General features: G+C 45.1%; 1 protein-coding gene across 1 annotated transcript in view; it reads left to right on the top strand.

The window, feature by feature from the left end:
* Positions 1-10,341: 10,341 nt before the first annotated feature.
* Positions 10,342-13,393, top strand: part of GCH1 (GTP cyclohydrolase 1) — a 52,356-nt gene continuing 49,304 nt past the window's right edge. The window contains exon 1 of the mRNA XM_068545259.1: positions 10,342-10,812. Within this exon, the coding sequence (XP_068401360.1) occupies positions 10,473-10,812 (340 nt within the window). The 5' untranslated portion in view covers positions 10,342-10,472. The remainder of the gene's footprint in view (positions 10,813-13,393) is intronic.

Raw genomic sequence — 13,393 nt, forward strand, 5'->3', positions numbered from 1 at the left:
GTATGTACTTAGGTTCCCTTAAGTAAATTAGCAGTTAAATACTCATTTTCCAAGGGATCTTTCTATAATCAGATATTCTTTTCGTATTTTAAACACTCTTGCCATTAACAATGGCTAACATTTATCACTCAATTGTTCTGTCTCTAGTACTGTTGCTAAATTCTCTACATAGATTATCTCAAACTCCCTCAACAAGCCTATGAAGAATATTCTATTATTAGTATACTCATTCTACAGATGAGGAAACTGAGGCTTAAAGAAATTAGGAAATGTGCCCATGGTCAACAAGCTGATAACCGATGGAGGCAAGGGCACGAACCCAGGGAGGGTGACACCTCAGATTGTTTCTTAACAACTACATGACATAGCCCTTATTTTTTCTAATTTGTGAGCTTACCCAGTTTTACTTTTTTTAAAAAAATAAATTTATTTATTTATTTTTGGCTGCATTGGGTCTTCGTTGCTGTGCCCGGACTTTCTCTAGTTGCGGCGAGCAGGGGCTACTCTTCATTGCAGTGTGCATGCAGGCTTCTCATTGCGGTGGCTTCTCTTGTTGTGGAGCATGGGCTCTAGGCGCCCTGGCTCAGTTGTTGTGGCTTGCGGGCTCTAAAACGTAGGCTCAGTAGTTGTTGCCACGAAGCAACTAACGGGCTTAGTTGCTCCGTGGCATGTGGGATCTTCCCGGACCAGGGATCGAACCCGTGTCCCCTGCAATGGCAGAAGGATTCTTAACCACCGTGCCACCACGGAAATCCCCAGTTTTGCTTTTTAAGTGGCAATAAAGCCCCTAGAATTCTTCCAAAAACAATGAAGAAAAAAAAATCACATATGCCTTAGAGGTAACAACATCAAAGAACTTGTTGAATGAATGAATGGAAGCTCCTTGAAGGCAGGGAGTTTTTGTTTCTTTTGTTCACTGTTGTACTCCTTTATGCCTTATACAGACCCTGGCATGTAGCAGATGGTCACTGAATATTTGTTGAATGACACCTAATCCTGATGGCATCATGAGGGCACTCCTTCTCCATGGCAGTAGAGCCCCTCTCTGAAATTTAACTCTGCCAGGGTAGAGTACAAGCTTAATTTTTGTTAGTCTTTAAAACCACAAATATTTTGCACACTGCAGGTGATAGACCAAATAGGACAAACACCTGACTCGAACTGACTGAAATCCTGAGTGACTTGGCTCAAAGTGAAAACATTTGGACAATTATATGAAATTTTAAATATCTCCTTCTTGGCTTGGATTCTCAATCTCAATGTTCACATCTGGTTTGGGATCCAGTATAGAATAGGGGAAACTGTCTCCAGGGAGTCTTCTATCTGTGCCTACTGATATGGACAAGGTTAGATGGAATATGGATGGAAAGAGGCTTGTTGTATTGTAACACACCTGTGGGTGGGCAGGTGGTCCTGAACCAGGGCAGTAACTGGAGGAAGGGATCCCAGGACTGAAGCTCCACTCCCAGCCCGCATCATCAAGCAGACTAAAGAATGCTTCACATTCAGCTCTCCCTATGAATTCTCCCTAAGGCACCTCAGGGTGTGACAGCTTGTGCTGCCTGACTTTTTTTATAGCTCATCAGGAAACAGAAGCTTGGATTTTGTCCTCTCTGACCATATTTCCTGTGCTGCAATTAACACGTGGTACACCCATAGAAGAATCATTGCTAAAACAGCCTTCAGTGTTTTAAATCAGTGGCATTTACCTGATTGCTGACTGTGGGCATCAGGATCCAATCTTCGGTTGGGGTTCCACATGGCTTCCTCTGTACTTGGGACTTGTTTTTTTTTTTTTTGGTCGTGCTGCAGCTTGGGGGATCTTAGTTCCCCAACCAGGGGTTGAACCGGCCCAAGTGCCAAGTCCTAACCACTGGACCACCAGGGAATTCCGACGTACTTGGGACTTTAAAGTGATTTATAACTGAACGTACCCAGCAGGATGAGAACCAAATACAGTTTATTGGATCAGTAACTATGAATACCATGCAGTGGCATCCCAATGTGAATTTCTAATTCTTCACTACAAACTGGTTGAAACCCTTTGCCAAATGGCATCCTACCAGAAATGCTATTTTTAATAGAAACACTTAAATTCATTTTATTTGAATTTAATAGAAGAAAAGGGATCTGAAGCAAATCTGAAGGAATCTATTTTGAAAAATCTGTATTAGTAAGGATTCTCCAGAGAAACGAAGCCAATAGGATATAAATATATATATATAAGAGGAGATTTATTATAGGAATTGGCTCACACGGTCATGGTGGATGAGAAGTCCCACGATCTGCCATCTACAAGCTGGAAGGCCAGGAAAGCCAGTGCTGTAATTCAGTCTGAGTCTAAAGGCCTGGGAACAGGGGTGGAGTGAGGGGGCGCTGATGGTGTAAGGCATGATCTGAGTTGGAAAGCCGGGGAACCAGAAGCACTGACTGATGACTGAGGCCCAGGGCAGGAGAAGATGGATCTCTCAGCTCAAGCTGAGAGAGTGAATTTGCTTTTCCCCTGCCTTTTTGTTCTATTTGGGCTCTCAAGGAGTTGGATGATGCCCATTCGCCTTGGGGAGGGCAATCTTCTTTACTCAGTTCACTAATTCAAAGGCTAATCTCTTCCGGAAACACCCTCCCAGACATGCCTAGATATGTTTTACCAGATATTTGGGCATCCCTTAGCGCAGTCAAGTTGACACAACATTTCTTCACACCCCCACCCCAGTAATATTTCTTTAACAATCTCTCTGAAGTTAAAAAAAAAAAAGAAATTATAAACTCCATGAAGATTTTTTTTTAATTTTGATTTTTTTACTACTATGTTTCAGTTTAACTAATATTATTGACTTCTTTTTATGAAGGGTGAAGACTGTGCCTATCTCCTTTTCTCCAATTCTTAGTTTTGGTTGGTTGTATTCTTATTCTTATGTTGTCCAGGTTCACACTGTTCATGTTCTTCTGTTTGTAATGATGATTATCAAAGTTATTTAGTATTGGCTTTATACTTAGCACTGTTTTCATATTTAAATATTTTAAATTGGTTTTACACTTAAATGTTTACCATAATTTCTTCACTCTTGAGTTCTTTATTTTGATTATCTCAATTAGCAAGATCTCATGTCAAGTGGTTTTCTCAATAAAAACTTATAGGAGTTGTGCTTTCTGAGTTCATAGATCTTTGAGTTCATAGATCTTTGAGATGGTGCACCCTTATAACTTGAATGCTTTCTTCACTGAGTATAGCTTACTTTCCTTAAAGCTATAAAGCTGTCTCCTCCAAATTTTTGTTTGTTTGTTTTTTGGCAATGGACGTTGCTGTGGAAAATTTGGAGGGTAGCCTATGTCCTTACTCCCAACCCCTTTCTTTTAGGCAATTTGTTGTTTTGGTTTGGCTTGGTTTTTGCCTGGATGCTTAAAACACTCTATCCTTGAAGCTGTCTTTATCCTTGAATTTTATCTAGCTTGGAGTTAAGTTAAGCCTTCTGTTTCAATGTTTTCTAGAACAGTATATTCTAGAAAACTATTGGGTTGGCCAAAAAGTTCATTCGGGTTTTTCTGAAACATCTTATGGAAAAACCCGAATGAATTTTTTTTTGCCAATCAAATATATGTATTTTTTGCCAACTGTATTTTTAAGAGAACTAATTTTTTTTATTGAGATATAATTCACACACTATAAAGTTCATCCTTTTCAAGGTACAGTTCAGTAACTTTTAGTATATTCACAAAATTATGCAATCGTCACCACTATCTAATTCTAAAGAATGTTCATTACCCCCAAAAGAAGCCCCATACCTGTTAGTGGTCACTCCCTATTCCCCATTCTGCCCAGGCCATGGCAAACACTAATTTACTTTCTATCTTTATGCATTTGCTTATTCTGAACATTTCATGTAATAGTATCACACAGTACGTGACCATTTGCACCTGACTTTTTTCACTTGGGATAATGTCTTCAAGATTCATCCATGTGGGACTTCCCTGGTGGCACAGTGGTTAAGAATCCGCCTGCCAGTTCAGGGGACACGGGTTCAATCCCTGGTCCAGGAAGATCCACATGCCGCGGAGCAACTAAGCCCGTGCACCACAACTACTGAACCTGTGCTCTAGACCCCGCGAGCCACAACTACTGAACCCATGCGCCTAGAGCCCGTGCTCCACAACAAGAGAAGCCACTGCAATGAGAAGCCCGCATACTGCAATGAAGAGTTGCTGCCAGCACACAGCAACAAAGACCCAATGCAGCCAAATAAATAAATAAATACATTTAAAAAAAAGATTTATCCATGTTATAGGCTATGTTAGTATTCAGTACTTCATTTTTATGGCTGAATAATATGCCAGTGCATGTATATATCACACTTTGTTTATCCATTCATCAGTTGATGAACATTTGGGTTGTTTCCACTTTTTGGATATTATGAATACTGGTGCTATAAGCATTCATGTATAAGTTTTTGTATAGATGTATGTTTTTATTACTCTTGGAATTGCTGTAGAATTGCTGGGTTATATGGGAACTCTATGTTTAACCATTTAAGGAACTGCCAGACTGTTTTTAAAGTAGCTGGACTATTTTATATTTCTACCAGAAGTGTATAACGATACTAATTTCTTTTTTTTTTTTAAACTGAAATTTTATGTATTTATTATTTATTTTTGGCTGTGTTGGGTCTTCGTTTCTGTGTGAGGGCTTTCTCTAGTTGTGGCAAGCGGGGGCCACTCTTCATCACAGTGCGCGGGCCTCTCACTATCGCGGCCTCTCTTGTTGCGGAGCACAGGCTCCAGACGCGCAGGCTCAGTAGTTGTGGCTCACGGGCCTAGTTGCTCCGTGGCATGTGGGATCTTCCCAGACCAGGGCTCGAACCCGTGTCCCCTGCATTAGCAGGCAGATTCTCAACCACTGCACCACCAGAGAAGCCCAGGATACTAATTTCTTTAGTTCTCAGAAACACTTGTTATTACCTATCTTTTTGAATATAGCCATCCTAGTGGGTATGAGGTAGTAGTATTCAGTCATACCCTAATTTGCATTTCCTTGATGGCTAATGATGTTGAGCATCTTTTCTCATGCTTATTGGCCATGTGTATATCTTCTCTGGAGAGACGTCTATCCAAATCCTTTGCCCATTTTAAAATTAGGTTATTGGTCCTTTTATTATTAAGTAGTAAGAGTTCTTATATATTCTAGATACTAGTCCCATATCAGATATATGATTTGCAAATATTTTCTCCCAACTGTGGGTTGTTTTTTTCCTCTCTTGATAGTGTCCTTTGAATCACAACAGTTTTTAATTTGGTGAAGTCTAATTTATCTTTTTTTTTTTTTTCTTTTGTTGCTTCCACTTTTGGTGTCATTTCTAGTAAATCTAATTGCCTAATCCAAGGTTATGAAGATTAATGCCTATGTTTTCTTCTAAAAGGTTTATAATTTTTGCTCTTATATTTAGTCTTTGATCTATTTTGAGCTGATTTTTGTTTGTAGCATGAGACAGAGATCCAACTTAGTTCTTTTTCTTTTTTTATTTAATTGATTAATTTACTTATTTTTGGCTGCGTTGGGACTTCGTTGCTGTGTGCGGGCTTTCTCTAGTTGCGGTGAGTGGGGGCTACTCTTCGTTGTGTTGTGCAGAATCTAGGCCCATGGCTTCAGTAGTTGTGGCATGTGGGCTTCAGTAGTTGTGGCTCGTGGGCTCTAGAGCACAGGCTCAGTAGTTGTGGTGCACAGGCTTAGTTGCTCCGCAGCATGTGCGATCTTCCTGGACCAGGGCTCGAACCCGTGTCCCCTGCATTGGCAGGCGGATTCATAACCACTGTGCCACCAGGGAAGTCCCAACTTATTTCTTTTGCTACATGCAAAAGGATATCCAATTGTCCCAGTGCCATTTGTTGAAAAGGCTCTTCTTTACCCCATTGAACTGTCTTGGCACCCTTGTTGAAAATCAGTTGAGATTAGGAACCAAGATGGCAGAGTAGAAGGACGTGCTCTCACTCCCTCTTGCGAGAACACCAGAATCACAACTAGCTGCTGGACAATCATCGACAGGAAGACACTGGAACTCACCAAAAAAGATACCTCACATCCAAAGACAAAGGAGAAGCCACAATGAGACGGTAGGAGGGGCGCAAACACAGTAAAATCAAATCCCATAACTGCTGGGTGGGTGACTCACAGACTGGAGAACACTTATACCGCAGAAGTCCACCCACTGGAGTGAAGGTTCTGAGCCCCACGTCAGGTTCCCAATCTGGGGGTCCGGCAACGGGAGGAGGAATTCCTAGAGAATCAGACTTTGAAGGCTAGTGGGATTTGACTGCAGGACTTCGACAGGACTGGGGGAAACAGAGCCTTCACTCTTGGAGGGCACACACAAAGTAGTGTACGCATCGGGACCCAGGGGAAGGAGCAGTGACCCCATGGGAGACTGAACCAGACCTACCTGTTAGTTGGAGGGTCTCCTGCAGAGGCGGGCAGTGGCTGTGGCTCATGGTGGGGACAAGGACCCTGGCAGCAGAAGTTCTGGGAACTTCTTCAATAAAGAAGAAGAATAAAGAATAAAGCCTCCAGGAGCTGCTTGAATCCAACTGGGGAGGCACCCAGCGATGCCAGCCCCTAAGCTCGGGAGACCCCAGCCAGGCCCCAGCCCTGCTGCCCTGGGCCAAGCTCTGGCCTGAGCACTCATCCTCTGGCTTAGACACCTTCTCCAGGGCTGGCCTACGGGTCTCCTGGGGGGTCTGCCTGCCTAGGCCACCCTCTGGTACTTCCCTTGGCATGCCTGGGTCAGCCCCCACCTCCAGCATCCCCTCTTGGGGCCAGGTGTGGGCCAGTGACCCACCCACCTTGCCTGCCTGCCCAACTCCTGTGTGCTCCCTAGTCTGCCCAGGCCTTGAGTGTCCGCATTAAACGGGTGTCCAACACCAAGCAAACAAATGAAACATTTGTGAAGAATTTTCTTCTATTCTGTGAGATTGTTTTCAGCTGCACTTTTTGATGTTGTGTTTTTTACATGCTACATTGTTATCTTTCTTTGTTTAGTTTTGTTCCATCTGGCCATTGTACAGTATGTTTGCACGGTTGCCATGCTGATTCTCTGCCTCCTGTCCATGCCTCATATTATTGAGGGTGACTTCTTTGTGTTTCCTATTACAGTGGAAGACTGTTTGTTTCCCTCACTCTGCTGCAGTTTGGGGCTGGAGGAGGTTGTGTTGTATCTCATTCTCCCTGAAGGATCGTGACGATTAGGACAGAATTCAGCTGTGGTGGCTGGACTCTCCATTAACATCCCCTTTTTAGCATCTGCCCTTTCTTCCGAGGTGGTATTAAAGATCCTCTACCAGGGACAGGTGACTATCTGGGGTATGTCTATTCTTCCCTTGTGAGGTACCTTTGGGCTGTGGATAGTTTTCTCAACTCAGTGAGGTGCCCTCAAGCCTTCCCTTCCATCTCAGAAAGTCAGCTCAGTGTTCACATTCTCCCATTTTCTCTCTTGTTCCATTCCTCCTCATTCAGAAGAGAAGAAACGTAAGGGCCTCCATTCACTTTGCTTCTCCCTACATTTGGGGGATTTAGTGAGACATCTCAGGATTGCATTGACTCCACAGGCTAGTTTCTGTAAGTTAGGAGTGGAACAAGGACACCTTTCTTGTGTCCACCTTGTTATTATCTATGTCCAATCTTTAAATTATTTTTATTTATTTATTTATATAAATTTATTTATTTATTCATTTATTTAATTTTTGGCTGCATTGGGTCTTTGCTGCTGCACGCCGGCATTCTGTAGTTGTTGAGAGTGGGGGCTACCCCCTTTGTGGCAGTACGCGGGCTTCTCATTGCGGTGGCTTCTGTTGTTGCGCAGCACGGGCTCTAGGCGCACGGGCTTCAGTAGTTGTGGCTCGTGGGCTCAGGAGCACAGGCTCAGTAGTTGTGGCGCACGGGCTTAGTTGCTCCACGGCATGTGGGATCTTCCCGGACCAGGGCTCGAACCCATGTCCCCTGCATTGGCAGGCGGATTCTTAACCACTGCACCAACAGGGAAGCCCTATGTCCAATCTTGATCCAGAATCTCCTCCAAAGTTTGGATTTCAAATAAAGAACCTTCATCAAGCACACTTAGAGAAATTTGCTTTTTTCCAATTACCATTGCCAAATGCCTAATGTTAGTTTACCTGTTACCCTTGGCAAGTGACTACATATGTCTGTAGCCCTGCAGTATTTTCAGTCTTTGGTGCTGTGTATCTCACTCATCTGCTTCTCTGTTTTGCTACTGCCCTAGAAATGGGAGAACTTAAAAAAAAAAAATTCCTGGCTTTTTGATAGAAAGCAACTCCCAGGTTGGGTCCAAGGTGAAAATGAGTCCCCTTACTGGGTTAAAAACATGAATGCTGTTGTAATTCCTGGTTGGAATGCTCAGAGTTTCACTGCTGAACCATTTTATGCTAATTAATTCTGTGGGATATATCCCTCCTGTCTTAATTTATTCCCTCTTCTTCTCCCATTTCTACTTACAACCATCCCTGCCAATTACCTACATTTCACTGTTAAACTGTTTGCATAGTGTTCATGATTTTAAAGCTTCCTTGTACTGCCTTTGGGCATTTGGCTGAAATACACTGCCTCCAATTTACAAGTAAATATAGAACAAATCCAGAGACCTTGTACTGGTAACTGGCAATAAAAATGCTAATGCCTTAGTGGCAGTGTTTATAAGACAATGTTAATTTTTAGGGTAAAAATTTCATTAGAAATTGCTTTGGGAAATATATTAGTTAATGTTTACAAGTGTTTTTAAAGGAAGGCAAATGATTGCCACTAAAAAAAAGAAAATCTCATGGAAAGCATCTCCATTGAATCCCTCTGTTTTAAAAATACTTCATTTGGTATCTTTATTTTCATCTGTTAAATACAAGGCCATCCTTTAATGTTGTCTCCAGCTTGAAATAGTTTGAGACCCAGTGGATAATTCTGACCAGGAAGTATCATTGGACAGTGGGCAGAGCAGTTAGAGGGAAAAAATATTATAGGACCTTAACGATGGGGAGGGGGGGGGAACACTGACAATAAATATTAGGAGAGTGACAAAGAGGCTTTCCAAGGGATGTTCATATTTCTTGATCTATGTAATTTGATATTTAATGTATATAGAAATCCAATATCTATTTTGAAAAACCCCACTTACACCAATAATCCTTCTACTTTAGACTAAAAGTACCTAGGAGGCTAGGTATTTCCCATATTTCTTTCCTTAATGTTTAGAACAGGAATATGCCTGGAGCAGACATCCAATAAATACAAATTACTAATAAAAATAACTGAGCTGCTTTATTAGTATAGAATAATTCCAGGGGCTTCCCTCCTGGTTTGTCTGATCCTAAGCCTTTAAATACGTGTTTATATGTCAGAAAATCAGCATTGGAAACTCTCTGGGGCAAATCATAAAATATTAATTTGATACATGCTTTAAAACTCACCTTTGGTGTTATGAAATAATCCCTCTAGTGAGAAAAAAAAAAGTCCATTTACAAAATCTTAAACAGTCAAAGCAGATGTCACTGGTTAAGAGTCCAGTTGATCAATAACGTTTCACAATCTCTGTCAGCATCAGGAGAAAGGCACTCAGCATGTCACTCTTAAAACGATCAGCACCAAATTTCCACAATTGCGTTTTCACAAAACGCAAATGGGTTTTTAATGAGAGCCCTAATTTTTCTTCGCTCGCAAACCAATTTCTGCAGGGTCAAAGTTCTGGCCACCACAGATACCGTCCTCCTAGATATAGGGACTCACTTAAGGACCACTTGGTGTAACATTCCTCCTGACAGCAGCTGGAGGCCGGTGCGTTGGACATATTTTTAACTAACAAACGCAGTCGTTTCAATTCATATTATTCTCTTGCCCTAAAAGTATGAGTTGGTTTCCATACCTACATTTTAACCCAGTCTCTTCCCCAGCGAGGCCACCTGTTTGCTCATCTTTCACAGGGCGAGGCGACCAGAACACTTCTGATGCAGCGTACTCTTTGCCCTAAGAGGAGAGGGCTGACGGGGCACCCAGACCTTGCCTCCCCTCGCCGAGGTTCCAGCTCCGGACCCCTGCCCCCTTTAGGATTCGGTTCATCCGGCAATAGCCGGAGGGGTCCAACCCAATCCTCCTGCCTGGCGCGGGAGGGACTCGGACAAAGTCCGCGCTACAGTCGCCGGCTTCCAGAGCACCCGGCGGAGGGCAGGGCGAGGGGGCGGAGTGAGAGCCATGACGCCAGGAGCCTCGGCCAATGGAAACGCCCCGCGGCGCCGGCCGAGCCGCCAGCCCATAAAAAGGAGGCGCTCCGGCACTTCTCAGTCTCGTCTGTTCCGGGCTCGGAGCGTACCCCTGGCCCGAGGCCTACCTTCTTCAGGTGACTCCGGTAGCAGCCCATTGCCCGCCGGCGAAGTTCAGTTGCAGCCCCTGACGCGTCCGAGGATCCCTCCGGGGCGGCTGCGGCAGGTCCATGGAGAAGGGCCCGGGGCGGGTGCAGGCGAAGCCGCGGGACGCCCGGTGCAGCAATGGGTTCCCCGAGGGGGAGCCGCCGCGGCCCAGGCCCAGCACGCCCACCGAGAAGCCGCCGCGGCCGGAGAGCAAGAGCATCCAGCCGGCGGACGGCTGGAAGGGCGAGCGGCCCCGCAGCGAGGAGGACAACGAGCTGAACCTCCCCACCCTGGCGGCCGCCTACTCGTCCATCCTGCGCTCGCTGGGCGAGGACCCCCAGAGGCAGGGGCTGCTCAAGACGCCCTGGAGGGCGGCCACGGCCATGCAGTTCTTCACCAAGGGCTACCAGGAGACCATCTCAGGTCAGTGCTCCCGCCGGCCGGCGTGCCGGGCACTGGGGAGGTGGCTGCAGGAAGCGCGCGGCGGCTCCGGGAAGTTCCCGGAGTTGCTCACTCTTGGCGGAGGAAGCCGAGTGCTGTCACTTTCCGAACCCTGCCCTCGGCCCTGGCCCAGCCGTCTGGCCAAGGAGAGGGCCCTGCGTGGGACGCATTTTGGGCGCGGTGGGAGTCAGCGGTCTCTCCACCCGGGGACTGGTTGAAGCGGCCCTCGCGGGGTCCTCCCCGCTCACTGCACGCGGCCCTCTCCTCCAGCCTCGGGTTGGCGGGACCGCGGTTACAGAGCCTCCCCACGCCCCCTACCCCCGCCCCCGGGTGGGAGCCTGGAGCCCTTCTCGCCTGAGCGCCCAGGGCCGGATGCCCGAGGAACGTGCACCTGGGCTTGTGGACGTGACGGCTTCCTAGGTCATCTCTGCTCTGGAGGTCTCATTTTTGGTAGGTCTGGGGTGAAGCCTTGGCTTTGTGTGTCTGGAGCCGGGGGTGATCCTTCGCTGCAAACTCGGGGACCCTCACTCTCGCTGACTTGCCAGGGTACCCAGGTGTTCCGAAAGTCGTAATTCTCTCTTTTGTTCACATCCAGTTCACTCAAGCTCAGGACTTTGCCAGAATTTGGCATAGTTCTGGGCATGGGCTTTCCTGGAGTTTGAAGTGTGAGGTTTTTGGGGGTTAGTTTGCTGCTTAAAGCCTTCTCCCCCTTTTCTCCCCCACTCCCCAAACCCCAAAGCAGGAAAGCGACTTCCTGGGAGTCGGGGAGGTTCGCTGGGCTGTGGGACCCGGAGTCCCTCTATCACCCACCTCCCACCCACGCATCCCAAAGGAGCGGGGTTGGCCCAGTGCCCTCGGCGCCTGAGGAGGATCAGGCTTTTGCCCAGGAGGCCGGGAAGCAGGGGGTGCGGGGTGGCGGTGGAAAATGATTGAGAACTTCGCTGCCTAATTGCTGGGTGAGCGATGTTGGTCATTAATTAAAAAAAAAAAAAAGTTAAAAAAGCTCTGTCTTGCACAGCTCGGACCAAGGGCATTGTTTTCCAGTTCACATCTTCTGTACCTCTTGGTGACATTTATTCCTTTGGCCTAAGAAGCCTTCTGCCGTCACCATTTCTCAAAGAATAACAGTGCTGCTGCTTTGCAAGGTAACCTCCCTGCTCAGGTTATTTCCCCAATCAAGTTTCTGGAGACTTCCTGAATAGATTCTGGGGAAAAACAGTTATTTTTGCCCAGTCTCCCCCACCCCAAAGGAAGGGTGGGAAATCAGTGTGAGAGGGGTGAGGCACATAAAGGAAATGACACTACATCTTAAAGCCAAGAAATGGATATCTAGTTCTGTGGCCAAGTTTACTTTTTAAACCCTTGTTGGTAAAAGTTTGGGGCCAAAAATACAGAATTTCAAAATGCAAAGACTGAAGAATAAACATTCTTCATTTGGTGAATATTCTACCATTTGGTGATATTCCACGATGTAATGAAGAAACATCTTCTTAGGGCCTTGCTCAGTCTGCCTCTTGTGGACACTCAAAGTGTCCACCGCACTTGGTCAGGCTTTGGGAATCTTGCCCTAATAGAATTCACAGGAGAGAGGGATTTCTGACCTCGAGAGTAGGGGGGGTCCTCCCGACTTTTGAGACCTAAAGTGTCTCAAAAGGTTTACTTAAGAAATGATTAGCAGAAGTTTGTCTCATGAGCCATAGGACTAATGACTGCAAAGAACACTTCATTCTACCTTAGAAGACAGTTCTAGTCAAGTGTTAATTTCTTATTTAAAAAGTCCATGGACCTAGGAACAGAAATCAGATTAGGGGGACTCTAATCTCCCTACCCAAGAGGACCTGGGGGAGAGGGTGGAATGGGGAGTGACTGCTTAATGGGTTCCAGGTTTCCTTTTGGGATGATGAAAATGTTCTAGGACTAGAGAGTGGTGATGTTTGCACACATTGTGAATGTGCTAAACGCCACTGAATTGCACATTTTAAAATGGTTAAGATGATGAGTGTTATATGTATTTTACGACAGTGAAAATGTCACAGACCATTTAAGAATTATTAATAGCCATTAATTGAATACTTTTTATGCTCTTAAGTGCTTTATGTGGATGGTCTTTGGTTAATCCTCATTTTTGAGGTAAACACTGTTCTTTTACCCCATGATAAGGAAACTGAGGCAGAGGTTGACAGCTTCAGGTGGTAGAGCTGGTGTTGGAATCTATGCAGCCTGAATGCAGAACTCTTACCTGCTTCCTTATGTTGCTACTTAGTGAGATATGTCAATGTATCTTCTCTACTAAGCATTTCAAACTGAGTTCTGACCTAATACTTGGGTCACCAGCATTAAAATAAGGTGGAGTAGAATGGAGAAAATCAGTCTATCATATGTAGTAAGGGTAAATGTTTTGAGAAGCTTACAAGTAGGTTTTATAGGTGTGATTTTTTTCTGGTATGTACTGGCTCCAGTTGTAGAATGTAGTATTTCTTGTATTTGTTGTGGTCAAAAGTTTGAAAGCCTCTGTCTAGAGGATCACACTTAAGGACTTAATATTGATTACTTAGAGGTACAT

The sequence above is a fragment of the Eschrichtius robustus genome, chromosome 1, assembly GCF_028021215.1.
Source record: "Eschrichtius robustus isolate mEscRob2 chromosome 1, mEscRob2.pri, whole genome shotgun sequence".
Lineage (NCBI taxonomy): Eukaryota > Metazoa > Chordata > Mammalia > Artiodactyla > Eschrichtiidae > Eschrichtius > Eschrichtius robustus.